The sequence below is a fragment of the Ictalurus furcatus genome, chromosome 14, assembly GCF_023375685.1.
Source record: "Ictalurus furcatus strain D&B chromosome 14, Billie_1.0, whole genome shotgun sequence".
NCBI lineage: Eukaryota > Metazoa > Chordata > Actinopteri > Siluriformes > Ictaluridae > Ictalurus > Ictalurus furcatus.
In genome coordinates, this window is record NC_071268.1 from 7847209 (window position 1) to 7864947 (window position 17739).

The following is a 17739-nucleotide window of genomic DNA, read 5'->3' on the forward strand; positions in this document are numbered from 1 at the left end:
GTTCCCTTATGTTAAAGGTTTTTGGATTGTTGTTGGGGTTTTTTTAAGTAAATGATCCTCATCACTTCAGTTTGGAGTAAAATCCTTCAATGGCCGTGTCCCCTCTTCTAAGTCCCCTTCAGGATGGACAGCAGTGTTAAGTGAAACTGAATGAACACATGTAACACATGCCTGACATCTTGTGGTGGACAGTAGAATGATTCACATCAGTGTCCAGTTACATACCTCACGCCTGCATTTGGTGGTACAATATGGTTAAAAAAAATAAATTGTACCTAGGGACTCCTTTAACTCTAAACCTGTAAACTAAATTGCACAGACCCCCTTCAGTACAGATTTATTGCATGCGCATTAATTAACTGTGTACAGCATCTTACTCGTTATCTATCCATTATCATTCCATATTCATAGATCATACAGTATATGTTATGTAGCACAGAATGTCATTATGCACTACAGCACAATATACACATCACTCTTACACTTTAACATACAGGATATGTTCAGTTTGGACAATTACTTCTATGCTGCTAGGTTTAGTGATAAAACTTTACCCATCATACACTATTCCAGTCACTGTGTTGCTGTTTACTGTATGTAGGGCCATTACTATTTAAGAGGACACTGAGGTCTGGATCTCTGAAGCTTCGTAAACTGTGTACATTGCAAGAATATTGCTATATTTTTTTAAAGTCTTGTCATCGATGTTAAATATTGTAGACCTGAATGTGAATTTAATGCTTTTTATCCAGGCATAAATTTGTACCTTTTTACTGATATCTGATCTGCACAGTATTCATATACATTCGCTTCATTTGAACCCTTTCACGTACAGAGTGCAGACTTGTAGACTGTCAAATGTAAGCCTGTTTTTTTTTACATTACACCATTAGCCTGATTTTTATTACTCCATTAAATGTTGCTCCTCCCAGTCCAACTGTCCAACATGGCTGACGGTGACAGAAGTAGCATTTCTTGGACATTTCTGTCTAAAATTCTACACAAAAAGGTATCATCTCTCTCTCTCTCTCTCTCTCTCTCTCTCTCTCTCTCATATATATATATATATATATATATATATATATATATATATATATATATATATACACACACACACACATATATATATATATATATATATATATATATATATATATATATATATATATATATATATATATATATATATGTATGTATGTATGTATGTATGTGTGTGTGTTTGGAGTTTGGAGACACTTGAGTGAAATGTTTCTCATGATCTTAAAAACCTTTTGATCTGAAGGTGTGTGATTAAATGTTTGAAATCACTGTTGTAAACAAAAATATTATTGTGCCAACATATTCATTTCTTAGATTAGAACCTAACATTGTTTTTACAAAAAAAAACTTTTTATATGGATGACATAACACTATATAATTACAAATATATATTACTTGATGACTTCTAACTTACTCTTTAATGCTATTTATTTATTTATGAACATCTGTAAAGCCTACATGTATTTTTGGCTATAATACCCGTCAACATCCAACATAATCTTAACTTTATCCTGAGGGTATGCAAACGGTTGCACTCAACTGCTGCATGCACCAGCAACTATTGGGATGTTATTTGACTAAAGCAATGTCTCCTGCGTCTGGAGTTTCCCTACACTGCCCTAGCATACATTTTGTGTTTCAAATAAATTGACTCAGAGTTAGAACAGGTTAAACATCAATACATTCAGTGTATTTTCAGTTCTTCTATGTATTACTATAGTTTTTAGAGGTATTACGCCTATTGTAACTGACTGGTCACTACTGACTGGGTACCGAATGGGTTCGTACTAAACTTATGAACGATGATAAAAACATTTATGTCAAAATGCAATTTTAATATAAGTAGTTAATAAAACTTACATTAATATGAGGCAAATGGTATCATACTGTACTTTTGCGATGAATCTACATTTTAATGCAGTGTAACTGGTTTGGGTTTCAGAGGTTTAGGAATAAAAAGCTCTAATGACACCAATAAATAAGTTGTGGCACATAATGGATTGGTAAGATGGGTTAATGGTAGCACTGATTTAGTTTAGCACTATTTTTTTTTTCTTAGCGCACACGGTGTATTCCAGCCTTGTGCCCAGTGTTCACGGGATAGGCTTCGGATCCACCTCACCAAAACAATGAATTAATCAATTCATTAAAGTACGGTATTTGCCTTATATACAGTTGTGCTCATGAATTTACATACCCATTGCAGAATCTGCTAAATGTTAATAATTAAAAAAAAATTTAAAAAAAATAAGAGGAATCATTAAAATTGCATTTTGTTGTTTTTTTTTAATTTATTACTATTTAGTACTGCCCTGAATAAGCTGCTTCACAGATGTTTGGGCGCATGGTGGTTTAGTGGTTAGCATGTTTGCCTCACATCTTCAGGGTTGGGGGTTTGATTCCCGGCCCTGTGTGTGGAGTATGCATGTTCTCCTCGTGTTGCGGGGGCTTCCTCTGGGTACTCCAGTTTCCTCCCCTAGTCCAAAGACATGCATGGAATGGTATAGGTTGTGTCTACCAAAGTGTCCTTAGTGTGTGTATGTGATTGTGCCCACGGTTCCTAGGATAGGCTCCAGGTTCCTCAAGACCCAGTAGGATAAGAGGTATAGAAAATGGATGGATTGACATAAGAGATGTTTACATCTAGTCCACAAGACACAATAATAACTGAATTTACACAAATGAACCAGTTCAAAAGTTTGCATACGCTTGATTATTAATACTGTGTGTCGTTCCCTGGAGGATCTACGACTGTGTTTATGTTTTGGGATTGTTGTTCATGAGTCCCTTGTTTGTCCTGAGCAGTTAAACTGCTCACTGTTCTTCAGAAAAATCCTCCAGGTCCTGCACATTCTTTACTTTTCCAACATCTTCTGCATATTTGAGCCCTTTCCAACAGTCTCTATATGATGTTCAGATCCATCTTTCCACACTATGGACAACCGAGGGACTCGTACACGACTATTACATACGGTGCAAACATTCACCGATGCTCAAGAAGGCAACAAGGGGGATGTAAACTTTTGAACAGGATGATTGATGTACAGTAAATTGTTATTATGTTGTCTTCTGGGACACATGTAAATATCTTATGTAGCGTCTGAAGAGCAGTACATGGAAAAAAAAAAAGATCTTTAAACATAATAATAACAATTTACACCAATCATCCTGTTCTGGCTCTTAATGTATCGTGCTGCCTTCTAGAGCATCAGTGAATGTTTGTTGTTTTGTGCTTTTTTGCAGACAGCTTCTTGAATCGGCAAAATTGCATGAAATTGTTTGAAATTGTGATGCTTGTTGGTAAACGAGACAGACCTTTTAGCTGTACTCATGTTCACCGCACGTGAATAGAAGATAGCTGTGGCATGATGTAATAATGACATGCACACATACAGTATATATATATATATATATATATATATATATATATATATATATATATATATATATATATATGCACACACGTATATATGAATTTAGTTTATTTATTTTATTGAAGAAGAAGAAAAAAAAAGTAATCCAACACCTATCACCCTTGTGAAAAACTAATTGCCCCCTTAAACATAAAATCTGGTTGTGCCAGCAGTAACTGCAACCAAACACTTCTGATAACTGGAGATCAGTGTTTCACAGCACAGTGATAGAATTTTGGCCCACTCTTCTTTGCAGAATTGCTTTAGTTCAGCCACACTGGAGGGATTTGAGCATGAACTGCCCGTTTAACGTCCTGCCACAGCATCTCAATTGGGTTCAAGTCAGGACTTTGACTAGGCCACTACAAAACTTGAATTTTGTTTTTTTAAAGGCCATTCAGAGGTGGATTTACTCCTATTCTTTGGATTATTGTCTTGCTGCATAATCCAGTTGCGCCGGAGTTTCAATTTACGAACTGAAAACCGGACATTCTCAGAATTCATGTTTCCGTCAATTATTGCAAGTTTCCCAGGCCCTGAATGAGCAAAGCATCCCCACACCATCACACTTCCACCACCATGCTTGGTGAATTCCCATCTGGGGAATTAGTAACTACGGTGGAAAATAGTCAGTATTGGATAACTTTTTTTTTGCTTCAATAAATAACCTCCTAATTTAAAAACTGCACTTTCATTTTACTCAGGTTTCCGTCGGTTTATCTTAATTTTTGTGTTAATTTCTGAAACAATTTAGTGAGAGATATACACAAAAACAGAAGAAATCAGAACGGGGCAAATACTTTTTTCATATTTGGATTATACTTATATTTTGAAGTCAATTTAAGATTTTTGTTTTTTAAGATATTCATTGTAAAAGGCTCGTGAGTCAGGTGATACAGAGTAGATTAAACACTGATGTACTGTAGTTGTAATTAATGATGATTTCTTTTAACACATTATTTTGTCTTCAGGGTCAAAATGACAACCCAAAACCTTACCAGAGTGATGTACCCCAGGTAAAAGGATCAGATTCAATATAGCTAAAAGTTACCTGACTAACCAATAAATCCTGGATTGGTGACACAGGCCGCTTCTCATTTGAGTGAGAAATTTGAGCTCTCTTGTAAGCCACGCCCATCTTCCACCTGGGTTTTTTTTTTTTTTTTTTTTTGGGAGGGGGGTCGCATGGAGCTAAAGAGAGAGAGAATTTTTTTTTTTTTTTTAAATCATTTTACCAAACGTTAGTCTTGCTGCAACTTGTCTTGTCTGTTGGAAAAATGGAACCAGTTATGTTCAAGGTAATTGCAGAAAGAAGTTTGTTTACACCCGGCTGTCATTGGATGCATCATAAATTTGGAGTGTTTGTTTGTTTGTTTATTTCTGAAATGCAGTATTGATGTTGTGGAAACATTACAGAAAGGTTGTACTCGAAGGCTTTTAATTCTAAATATCTCGAGCAAGGATAAATCTGTCGTTTTTATGACTTTTTTTGTTATTATTATTATTATTATTATTATTCATTTTTATTGCTCCAAAAATCATTACGCGCGCGTTGAGCATGCGCCCTTGGTTTGTAAGGGTGTATTAATTAATGCACAGTGCTAATGGGTGTGTGGGATTGTAACTTTAGGTGAAAATGAAAGGGTTCTGGTTTGATTTATGTTTGCAGGTGTTGAATCCACAGAGACATAAGTCTCTGGAGAAGTGGCTTCGGGAAACCAACACCATGTTAACGCAGGTGAACGGGCAGCGCAGATATGGTGCTCCTCCTCCGGGTATGTGTGAGACCAGAAACTAATGCGCGTTGGGGTATTGGGCAACCCTTTTTAAAAAGTCGCACCCCTCTTCCATTAAATAGAAAATGCCATTACTCTAGTGAGTGAATGAAGTACCTTAACCATGTCTAACATTCCACTCAGCTCCTTCATAGCTGCAAATAATTAGCCGTTTATTAACACGCACTCCCATTGGCTGATCAATTAACCCAGCTAATTGAGAAGAGAAGTCCATTTTCTCCAAATCAGTGTTCTGCAGTTCTTCTTCACTGCACAAGAGCTGCTTCTTCCTGATTAACACAACTGATTCAACTCATTAGCTGATTAACAAAGCTTATTGGTACTTCTAAACTCCTCAGAAGCCCCATAATGAGGTTAAAGTCAGTGTGCTAGAGGAGTGAGGATACTATAATAAACAGTGTGGTTTGAGAAGTAAAGCAGAAAAACACCAAGTTTAGATTTGTATCTAAATCTGGATGGTTTGATCACAGAAGGACTACCACACAAACAGTAAAATCTGTCTTTATATCTGATGTCTAGCATTTTTAACAGGATTGTATAAGTCTTTTATAGTAGTCCAGGCTTTAGTGCAACTCCTGTTTCACTTTACATGCCCCGCCCCCTTTTTTTCTTTAAATTGACTTAAATTTGTGCTTATCAATCCTGGAATTGTGAACCTACTTCTAAACTTCCGTCACATTCAGGGCAGCTTTAAAAATGTTGATTTTCAAACTTGCGTGTGTGTGTGTGTGTGTATATATATATATATATATATTATACACACACATATAAGTATTTGCCTCATCCTGATTTCTTCTGGTTTTTTTTTTTTTTGCATCTCATAATAAATAGTTTTAGATCTTCAAACAAAATACAACATAGAGGAAACTTGAGTAAACAATAGTTATTTATTTTTATTGAAGCCAAAAAAAAAAAAAGTTAACATGTGCAAAGCTAATTGCCCCTTAAACTTAAAATCTGGTTGTGCCACCTTTTAGCAGCAATAACTGCAACAATTCCGATAACTGGAGAGCAGTCTTTCACTTACTTCTAGGACTTACTCCTATGCTTTTGAATCACTCAGTACGTTTACATGGACAACGATAATCCGATATTAACCCGATTAAGATGATACTCTGATTAAGAAACTACCATGTAAATGGCAATTTTTAATTACCTTAATCCGATTAAGGTCATACTCGAAGTAAACACAAATCGAATTAAGACATGTGGATTAGGGATGTGACGATACCAAAAATCTAGTAGTCGGTACCGATACCACCAAAAGTACACGATACTCCATACCAAAGTTGATATCACGGTGAGGTATAAAAATAAAATAAAAAAATTAAATTAAAATCTCTCCTAGAGGACATCCTCCTCTGGCTGATACTGGCCGAGAGAGAGAAAAGGGGGGTATTTTAGTTATCAAACACTGTCTGACAATGAGTCCCTGTAGGTGCACTCCTAAACACGCACGCACGCACACACACACACACCCCCCCCCCCCCCCATACTCTGAATGCAAGCATTAGTTTAAATTCCCTGATATGGGGGCAGGACAGAAAGATTTATTAAAAGCATGAACATGTGAATAATTATTAGTGACATTAGGCTACATTTAGCTGACAGGACACGGGCTGTATGGCGATGCATGGTGGCCCATTCGGAGATAGTTTATAACACTGCAATGCGTTAGCGTCGTTAACAAATAACTGGCTATCGCAAACATTACATGGAGCATAACGTTAGCTGGGTTCACGGCAACAATGCCAGCTGCCTCAAACAAATATAATATATGACCGTCTTTCAGGTGCTTCGCCAAATTCCAGGTGTTTCCTCGCTTTGTTTGAAATGAACGATAGCATCGGTTGCACACCGGAAACTGATACTAGCTTTCCTCTCTTTTCCTCTCAACGAGTCGGGGCGGAGCTAAACTTGTTAAGCTAAGCTAATCTTCTGTAGTTTTTCCCATGTGCTTGTAGGCGTTCCTCTTCTTCTTCACCAGTTGTGGACCGACTAAAACACTTGCGCCTATTTGCTGCCCCCATCAGGTCCGGAAGAATCGCAACCTCGGTACCTCCATTAGAAACGGTTCCAACGCTAGTGCTGAAAAACAACCACCGTCACGTTTTAAGAATGTTGGTACCGATTTGGTACCGAAGTATCGGTTCTCCTGACATCCCTATTGTGGAGTATTCCTGTTTTAGTCGCATTATCGACATGTATTACAGACGTGTAAACACCTTAATCACACTCTTAACGTCGTGTGGGAGTTTTCACTGCATTCTGTCACAGGACACGTACACACACGGCAGTGATCAACCGTTTAATGGCAAATGAGAGAAACCGCGTACTTACCTACTATATAGTAGGATAAATACATGTATATCAGCTACTATATAGTAGGCAAGTACGCGGTTTGGGATGCAGCCCACGGCTTCAAGCAGTTGTCTATTAGCACATACACCATGACGAATAATTAACTGCACTTGAAGCTTTCGTAAAATTAAGAATGAAACACCCAAAACTGTATACGGTCCCATAACGAAGACCAACTGTGTGATGATACGTGAAATTCTATGTTCTATAACATGTAAAACGGGAACATGAAAGGAATATTCTAAAAGTGACTCATGTAAGCACCTTAATCAGAATATTGTCTTATTCAGAATAAGGTCAATAATTAGATTATTACTGTTCATGTAAACGTAGTCATTGAGTCAACGGCTGTTACCATAGAAACAAACTCTGGACTAGTTGTATGTTGAGTTGCATTAAGAGCTAAGTATTATCACCTCTTTTAAAGTTGGTCTTTGATTAATGACCGGAGATTCCCTTCTAAAAGTCTTTTGTTAATCTAATTTAAGATAAAGCTTGAAGCAACCTTATGTGTTTACTTGAATGCTTTGGATATTCATCATGCTGCTTAACAGTGAGCTTGTTGTGAAAATAATGAATAATCCTGTCACGTTACCGTTTTTCTCAATTGCTTGCACACATTTCCGGAAACCGTCTCATTGTCTCGATTGCGCGAACACATTTTCTTAATCTGTAATCTGTTTTTCACACTGCACAGATGACTTGCGAACGCAGCTTTCGTTCGATGTGCGTGCGCGTGTGTGTGTGCTGGTTATCACGGTTACATATCAGCTAGATAAATATTGCATTGAAATGCACTGAATTTGTTACTTGTGTATTTATTTACGCTGTACTTTTTTAATGTTTGCAAGTATAACAAAAAAAACCCCAGAAAACTTATGGGTGAGCTTTGGCTATTGAGAACCGTTTATCCAGGTGCAACAGCAGTGTGTGAGCGACCGTGAAAAACCGTAATGTCACTGGCAATATGATTCCATGCTGGGTGAAGAGGTTAGCACTGCTTCCTCACAGCTCCTGGTTCGATCCTGAGCTTGGGGTATTGTCTTTCGCGTGTCCTTGTGGGTTTTCTTCGGGTTTTCCCGATTATTGCCCCCTCCTCCCAAAAACGCACCATAGGTGAACGACACTTTAAATTGCTCCTAGGTGTGAAAGAGCGTGTGAATGTGTGTGTGTGCGCATGGGGCCCTGTGAATCCTGTGCGTATTCCTGCCTCACGCTGGATCCACAGTTACCCTGACGACGGATTTTGTCTATCACCTACTTTTACCCGTTCCTCATTGTTACTTTTCTCATGACTTCCCTCTATTTCTCTTGTCTAACTCCTTTTTTTCTATTACTCCTCTCTTCTTCCTTATCTTCCAGGTTGGACCGGTCCAACACCAGGTCCAGGCTGCGAGGTCTTCATAAGTCAGATCCCGCGGGATGTGTTCGAGGACCGGTTGATCCCGCTGTTCCAGAGCGTAGCGCCGCTCTACGAGTTCCGCCTCATGATGAACTTCAGCGGGCAGAACCGAGGCTTCGCCTACGCCAAATACGGAGACACGGCTAGCGCAGCCGCCGCCATCCGGGCTCTAAACCTGTACCCGCTCCAGAGTGGTGTCAGGCTCACTGTCAGGAGGAGCACGGAGAAGAGGCAGCTGTGTCTCAGCTATCTGCCTCCCACCATTGAGCGCAACGAGCTGCTGACGGCGCTGCGGCAAATCGCTGACGGAGTGGAGGGCGTCAACATAAGGACCGCCGGGCCTAAGGAGAAGGACGTCAGTGCGCTCGTGTACTACTCCTCCCATTATGCTGCCTCCATGGCCAAGAAGGTGTTGGTGCAAGGTATGCTGGGATAGAACAGGGAGGCATCCTAATTCTCTTCTAATCGATGCCTCGGTTGCTTTTCGTTTCTTCAACTGCGACTCCGTGCTTTCTTTCCTCACTTCATAGTTCCTCTTTCAGAGGAAGTGAGGAAAGGAAACAAGGATGGAAGCAATCAAGGATAACTGCATTTACCAAATGAAACGTCCTTGCTCACTGAAATGTCACTTTAAAGCAAATTCGCTTATTGATGGTTTCCCCATGTGTTATCTTTGTTTCAGCTTTGCCTGTACAGCACACTAAATTATCTGTCATTAAAAAATTTTCATGTAGGGCTGCAACTAACAATTGTTTTGATAATCGATTGTTTTTCCGTTATTTCAGATTCTGCGCAGTGTTGTCCTTCAAACATTGTGCAAATTGAAGGCTATGAAAAAAGGTATTAAATGGATCTATGTGGGCTATGCTATACATTTGTACAAAGGATTTTTTAAAATATTAACATTATATTTTGAAAACCAAAAAAACAACTGATTGTCCACAAGCTTTAAAGCGGAAGTTAAATTACTATATTTAAAAATGCTAAAAAAAAACAAAAAGAAAAGCACAAACTAAGTGTTAAATGGTAAGAGGTTGAATGTTCTGCAGTAACACACATTCACACATCTGAACACAGTAACATTACTTTATTCTGTAAATGACTACGTTTACATGGACAGCGGTAATCTAATTATTGACCTTACTCTGAGTAAGATAATATTGTGATTAAGGTGTGTACATGAGTCGCTTTTAGAATACTCCTGTCATGTTCCCGTTTTACATGTTATAGAACATAATTAGATTAACGGCACACGTCATTACGTCACCGCACCACGCCGTCCGACGTCCCTGCAGAATTTCACGTATCGACATAGAGTTCGTCTTCGTTATGGTACCGTATACAGTTTTGGGTGTGTTTATTAAATTTTTTTACGAACGCTTTAAGTGCGGTTAATTATTTGTCATGCTATACGTGCTAATAGACGACTGCTTGAAGCCGTGGGCTGCGTCCCAAACCGTGTACTTACCGTCTATATAGTAGCCGAGATACATGTATTTTTCCCCACTACAGGCCTATAGTAGGTAAGTACGCGGTTTGGGACGCAGCCGAACTCTCTTGTTTGCCGTAAAATGTTGAGCGCTGCCGTGTGTGATCGTGTCTTGTCGCAAAATGCGGTGAAAACTCTCACACGACGTTCATAATGTGATTAAGGTGTGTACATGTCTGTAATGCACGTCCATAATGCGACTAAAACAGGAGTACTCCACATGTCTTAATTCGATTTGTGTTTACTTCGAGTATGACCTTAATCAGATTAAGTTAATTAAAAATTGCTGTTTACATGGTAGTTTCTTAATCACAGTATTGTCTTAATCGGGTTAAGAGTGGATTATTGTTGTCCATGTAAACGCACTGATTGTATCATACTGTTTACATGGGTACGTGGCTCAGTGGTTAAAGGCTCTGGGTTACTGATCAGAAGGTCAAGAGTCAAGCACTGCCAAGTTACCACTGTTGGGCCCTTGGGCAAGGCCCTTAACCCTCAACTGTTCAGTTGTATAAGATGAGATAAATGCAAGTCGCTCTGGATAAGGGCGTCTGCCACATGCCGTAAATGTAATCTAAATGTAATTTATATACAATGACATGTTCTAACCCCGTTACGGTTACTGCTCTCATGAAAAAACACAATTACTTTTGTTTATAAATATCACTAAATATAGCAAACAACATATTTGATCAGAATGAATGTTTTAGTCCGAGTTATTGCGCTTCTTTTCTATCGCGCACTGTTTGATTGACGCGTGGACTCGCGCTCGTTCGGTGATGTTTAACGGAGACTCGCTCGCTGTCAGGACGAGGCTTTATGTAAAATGGAAACACTGGCGTGAATTTCTAACATTTACAGATTAGGGATGTCACGATACCAAAAATCTAGTGGTCGGTACCGATACACCAAAAGTACACGATACTCGATACCAAAGTTGATACCACGGTGTGGTATAAAATTAAAAAACTCTCCTGGAGGACATCCTCCTCTGGTTGATACTGGCCGAGAGAGGGGGGGAGGGAGGGGGGGGGTATTTTAGTTATCAAACACTGTCTGACAATGAGTCTCTGTAGGTGCACTCCTAAACACGCGCGCACGCACACACACACACACACCCCTTATACTCTGAATGCAAGCATTAGTTTAAATTCCCTGATATGGGGGCAGGACAGAAAGATTTACTAAAAGCATGAACTTGTGAATAATTATTAGTGACATTAGGCTACATTTAGCTGACAGGACACGGGCTGAATGGCGATGCATGGTGACCTGCATTTCAGCGCACGCCAAATTTGACACACGTGTCAAATCTATGGACTTTGGACTATTAAGTAAGCAGGCTTCGACGCAGTTAGGTTTCTCCTCTCATGCCGTGTCCCAATTCGCCTACTTGTACTATGCACTACAGGTATGTACTCTTTTTGTGAAGGAAAAAGTACATATTTTTGAGCATGTAGCAAACATGTAGCCATGTTTGCAGACTGAATTTGGCGAAGCAAATGGTCACTAAGCTCCGCCTCCTTCGCACAAGGAGTTGTGGGCAATATTAGCTGAAAAAGCGTCCGTGGATCCACACTTCGAAAATCTACCAGGAACAGTAGACCATCCTGGTACTTTTGGGATTCTCATTTCAACATACTATGATTTGGGACACACATTCTAAACTCGGATACTATTTAGGACGGAGAGTAGGTGAATTCTGACATATCATCCAACTTCATGCTCTGTATGCTACTACATCTGGTGCTGCCACCTAGTGTGTAAGAAGAGGTAGAGCTCAGAATGAATATTAAACAGAAACACGGCGATACACATTATGAACAGCAAATCCGTCTCGCAGGTATTTTGAATCAGGATATTCGAGACAGCGATGTTTTTTCTCGTGCCTAGCATCAAGCCGATACACGGACCGAATGAGAAAATGGACTCTTGTGTTTCTCTGCTCTGTAATTCAGTCTGTACAGGATTACAGAGGGGTTTTTTGTTGTTGTTGTTGTAATTGTTGAGGCCAAAAATGCTTGATTTTTGCTGTGGGTTTTTTTATTTTTTTTATTTCGATGCAACTTGCAGAGTTTTTTGTGTGGACTGAGCACGTTGTGTTGACGTCACGTGATGCATCACGGCTCAAATCTGTTGAAAATGTGCGGTAATTGTGAAAATTTTCATTTCTGCGAGGATGGATGTTCCAGATGAAATCTAAGTAACAGTCTGTAAATCTGATCATTATAAACGCAGTACTAAAATTCACACAGCACAATTTTACATATGCTATGCATCAAACAAGCCATTTGAGACCACCTGCAGTTTGATTACGGATGTGTTTCAAACTACAGGAAGTGAACCAAATATGCTGTGTATTATGGGATGTATGCAGTGAGATATTTTTTTTTTTGGACGCACTAGCTGCTAAACTGACGTGTGAGATTGGTGGTGAGTGCCGGAGGACAGAGCTGCGATGTCGTGTGAAGTGTTCTGGATATCTGGGGCAAAGAACATGGAAAGTAAATTATGGATCCAGTTCACAGAATGCTAATGCCTTTTAACTAATCATTGGTATGATTTAATTATTTATTTTCTACCGAGCTCGTCCTGTTCAGTCATTTCAGATCACGTTTGCGAAACGTTTTTCCGTGGTTTTACTCCTAACCAGTGAACGAGAGACTTTTGCAAGGACCGTTTTTAGCCCCGCCCCTTCCGACACAACTTACAGATTTTTCTGATCTTCTTGCAGTCTGATAAGGAGCTTATACGCATGATTTATATAAACACTTCACAATCAAAGTTTAACGAAGAAGAGACCACATTCCTCATTCTTGAAGCTTGGAAGTTTTCAGCCCGTTTGAGCTGGGGTCTGAGTCACGCGTCGGTTTACAACTCAAATATACATCAGCGGCTGGTGTGCGGCGCAGTCAGCGAGCACCGTGCGAAACGCAGGAGGTTTTCATGGCTGCATCAGGCTGATGGTTTGGCTCGCCGTGGAGAGTAGGGTGCCTGCAGCGCACGTCTCTCAAACGCCACGCTGAGCAGATCCTCCACTGACGAGCTTAATGCTAATTTATGCTAATCTGATGCAAATCAAGAAAGCTGCTGTTCCACATCATGACACAGCAGAGGTGGGAAAATAATTAAGGCCTAGCAAAGAGCAATCAAAATCCGAACATAAATCACTGAATAGTATAACAGGATGACAGGAATTATTCAGATTCATATTGACTTTAATTGGTTTTGCTTGCGATACTTTGATGTGTGGCTTTAGCCTAGTTTGTAACAGTTACAGCAAAGATTAGACAGAGATGAAACTTTTGTAGGAGGAGTTATCACGGCATACGTGAAGCTGCAGCCTGAATACCGAGGCTTAAAGATGCACGGTTTGAAAACATCAGCAGAGTACTGGCTAATGAAGTGTGTGCCATCAGTCAACATCACGTACGTGCTCACTATATAGGAGCATTTTGTATATTTTTATATAAATATTCCTCCTACTGAGGTTGATTTGGATTGTAGCGTTGTATAAATATTACTGTATTAATATACATTAGTACTGGAAGTTCATAAATTCTTTCCAGCTATTTGCTCTTACCAATTTGGCCTGTCCACCGCCCCCCCAGGAAAAATAATAAACTGTTAATTAGCATTAAAGAGTACTAATCACCCAGTGCACAGGAATAATACCAAAATCAGGCCCACCGACAGAGATGGAGCAGCGGGCGGCTTCGACCCAGAGAAATGAAAGTTAAATAAAAGAAGAAGGTTTAGGTTGCAAAATGTGTGACCTGAATATTGTGGTGCAATATTTATACCATTTGTAAACAGACTTTTTTTTTTTTACTACAGAAAGAAAAATTAATGTAGCGTGTAGGCATTTGCAATATAACTATTGAATCATCTCTACATGATATTACACTGTCACTGTGTCCAGCGATGCTTTCTCCGATTACACCGATCAGCCATAACATTGATTATCTTATTACAGTGGCACCTGTTAAGGGGTGGGATATAAGTGAACAGTCAGTTGAAGTTAATGTGTTGGAAGCAGGAAAAATGGGCAAGCGTAAGGATCTGAGCGACTTTGACGAGGGCCAAATTGTGATTACTAGACGACTGGGTCAGGGTTCAAGGGGTTGACTCGGCCTCCAAATTCCCCAGATCTCAATCGGATCGAGCGTCAGTAGTCCGATCCATGAAGGCCCCACCTCACAACTTAGAGGATTTAACGTCTTGGTGCGAGATACCACAACACACCTTCAGAGGTCTTGTGGAGTCTGTGCCTCCATGATCTGAGAAGCAATTTTCGGGCAGATAACAGTAACATGCCTTTAGATTGAGCTTAGTTGTAGGCTCCACTTGCTACTTCGGTGTAAATTCAGCCATGTTCGAACAATATATTGCCCGTCCTTACTGTTTATTTTGTTTATCTGTAGTTCACAATGATTATATACCGCACTGGGTTGGATCAGAAAAATCTGAAGGCATTACTCCACTGAGGCTTGACCCACTTTTAAAGTTACAGGAGTGAATTCTCTCCAGTGTTTCCTTCAGTATCATAGCTAAAAATAGAACCAGGTTTCCTAGTCATCTCATTCCTCATTCTTTTCTCCTTTCCTCAGCCTTCAGGAATCTGTACGGCGTGTCCATCTCCGTCCAATGGCTGTCCGGAAACGGAAAATCCAGACACGAGGAGCATGACGAAGAGAGTCCTCTCGCCCCTCCCGTTCTGAAATCCATGGGCGTGAATTCTTTAACGTCTCCACGCTTCCAGCTCTGCCGAGATCCCAAGCGTCCTCCGCCTCTTCCTACTCCACCCTCTCCCCTTCAACCGCAGGTCTTCTCACAGGCAGTAGGGGGTCCAACCCCGCAGGTGACGAATGTGATGTTACCCCTGAAGCCCAAGAGCGTGGAGGAGCCACTGCACGACTCGGTGCATGAGCTGCGATGGCTGTGTGAGCTGCATGGGCTCGGCGAGCCGCTCTACAACATGCGGTACGACCACACGGGCCCTGACGGCTTCCTGTATTTTGCCTATAGGGTGATGGTGCCAGGGTTGGACATGCCGTTCTGCGGCGTTGTCCACGTCTTGCCTAGCACCTGCGCCAACAACATGAAGGCCGAGGTTCAACGAGCCGCTGCCAAGCAGCTCCTCAATGCCATATGGCAGGAAAGAAATCACTGAGGTTTGACGTCAGATGCTGTTTTGTGTGAGAATGTGATTTCCTAAAGTAGAACATGGTCCTGGATCAGCTTTCCTGTGTTTAAGTTGTTGTCAGTACAAATCTCAAAGATGTCACAGTCACAGATGGAGCTTGTAGATATATTGGAGCAGTTTCACCTCCAAGCTTGTTTCGTTAGAGAGAACTAGATGACAGGAACCTGGATTGGCAATGTCTAAACTAATTAAAAAAAAAAAATGAAGTAAGATCCAAACATAAATAAGTAACTAACAATGAAATAAATAAAATCTCTATCACATTGCAAAGCTACGCTAACTTTCCTGTCTAGAAACTTCCAGAGGTGGTCCGTCTTCCACTGATGACATCCCAGAGCAACGATTGGCTATGTTATTACAGAAACAACGAAATGATGAAAGATTTTGATCAAGTAACATGTTCAACTTAAAAAAAAAAAAAATCGTTCTCCTCCAGTTTCACGTTCAGTATGAAGATCAGAAAGTATGTAGAGTTGAAGCTGCGTTTGATTTACATGGTTGTAATTTTTTATTTTTTTTTTTGGTCTACCTCAATTACCTGATGTGTTATGGTTTACCTTTTGATATGATGTTTTATAATGTTTTAATTATTTTATTCTGATTAATAATTTGTGTGTTTTTGCACTTTGCAGATTGGTTCACCTCTTTCGCTTGCACCATAATATTTGGATTTGATTGGTTTTCTGACTTTGGAGTGAGATTTGCGTGATCGTGTTGGTTTGCTTTGTGTGTTGCACTTATTAAAAAAAAAAAAAAAAGTTATATGAAAGTATGCACGTCTTTTATTTAAAAAGTTAATTACTGCTTTTAATATTACATTTACATTTATTCATTTAGCAGACGCTTTTATCCAAAGCGACTCACAAATGAGAAAATACAAGCAAAGTGAATATCCTGGACTTCTGGTGAATAACTGAATATCCTGCAGCCATTTTACAGATTTGTGGTGTTTTCGGATAATTATATTATTTATATATATAATACACACACACACACACACACACACACACACAAAATGTTTTATTTACATGTATTATATATATATATATATATATATATATATATATAATATAATATATATATATATATATAATATATATATAATATTTATTAATATTTTATACATAAAAATTTATATATTATAATTATTATATATTTATACATAAATATATATTCATATTATAATTATTATATATTTTATATGACTTTCAATATTGCTATACAACTCATTACTTTCTTTATTTCAGACTTTTGTTTACATTTTTCTGACCCTGGTATCAATACGAATGGGATTTAGACCTTGCTTCTCTCAGTCCGGTACAGTGTTGTTGTTGTATTTTTTTGTTGTGATTGTTGCAGCCACAAATGCTTGATTTTGCTGTTTTTTTGTGGAAAACTGCTCGAATTGGCGAAATTGCAATTGCACAAAATTGTCTTCCACAGTGATGTTTGTGGATGTTTTAGCTGTACTCGTGTTCAACGTGCGGGAATCGAAGAGGGTGACGCGTCTTGGTGAAAAAGAAGGGAAAAAAATGCAAGCGTTTGGAAAAATATTGCGGCGTTTGCTTCGTTTTGAGTTCATTTCTACGATCGCAATCCTAGAGGGACCGTTCTCTATATAAAGAGAGCAGTACTTTGCAACAGCACTTTAGTCCGGCCAGCTCTCGCCTCCTATTCTGTACACGCTGTTCGAACAGATGAGCTTCCCAAACTTTAAAGTTTTGCTGTTAAAAATGACAGCTGTTAAAACCATCATGCATTTCTATTCTTTAAACTTTGATATTTTCGTACATTTAAGAGTTTTTAACTTGGATCAGATTTCCTTAGATGAGTAATTGGACTTTTACATGAGAAAAGAATTTCACTGGCATTAGTGCACAGTATTGTTCACAATTTCTAAATCACCATCAGGTTGCACATTCATTTGGTGCATAAGAAAAAAGTTCATTTTCCTAAAAGCCAATAATTATCTAAATATAGACCCTAAAAAAATCACCCTGAGCAATATTTATTCAAATATATTCTTCTCCGCG

General features: G+C 39.2%; 1 protein-coding gene across 6 annotated transcripts; it reads left to right on the plus strand.

Annotated features, from left to right (window-relative positions):
* Positions 1–3750: 3750 nt before the first annotated feature.
* Positions 3751–16465, plus strand: dnd1 (DND microRNA-mediated repression inhibitor 1). Of its 6 annotated transcripts, none has more exons than XR_008387773.1 (4): positions 7996–8162; positions 8972–9433; positions 15111–16169; positions 16339–16465. XR_008387773.1 is itself a non-coding variant. In XM_053642478.1 (4 exons), exons 1-3 carry the CDS (start codon positions 8132–8134, stop codon positions 15671–15673), a joined length of 1056 nt encoding a protein of 351 aa, XP_053498453.1. In that variant the 5' UTR covers positions 7996–8131; the 3' UTR covers position 15674; positions 16000–16455. The 6 variants fall into 6 exon arrangements, 4 of the variants coding, with proteins under 4 accessions (XP_053498456.1, XP_053498453.1, XP_053498455.1 ...); XR_008387774.1 differs by having other exon boundaries at positions 15111–15912; positions 16000–16455; XM_053642478.1 differs by having other exon boundaries at positions 15111–15674; positions 16000–16455.
* The last annotated feature ends 1274 nt before the right edge of the window (positions 16466–17739 follow it).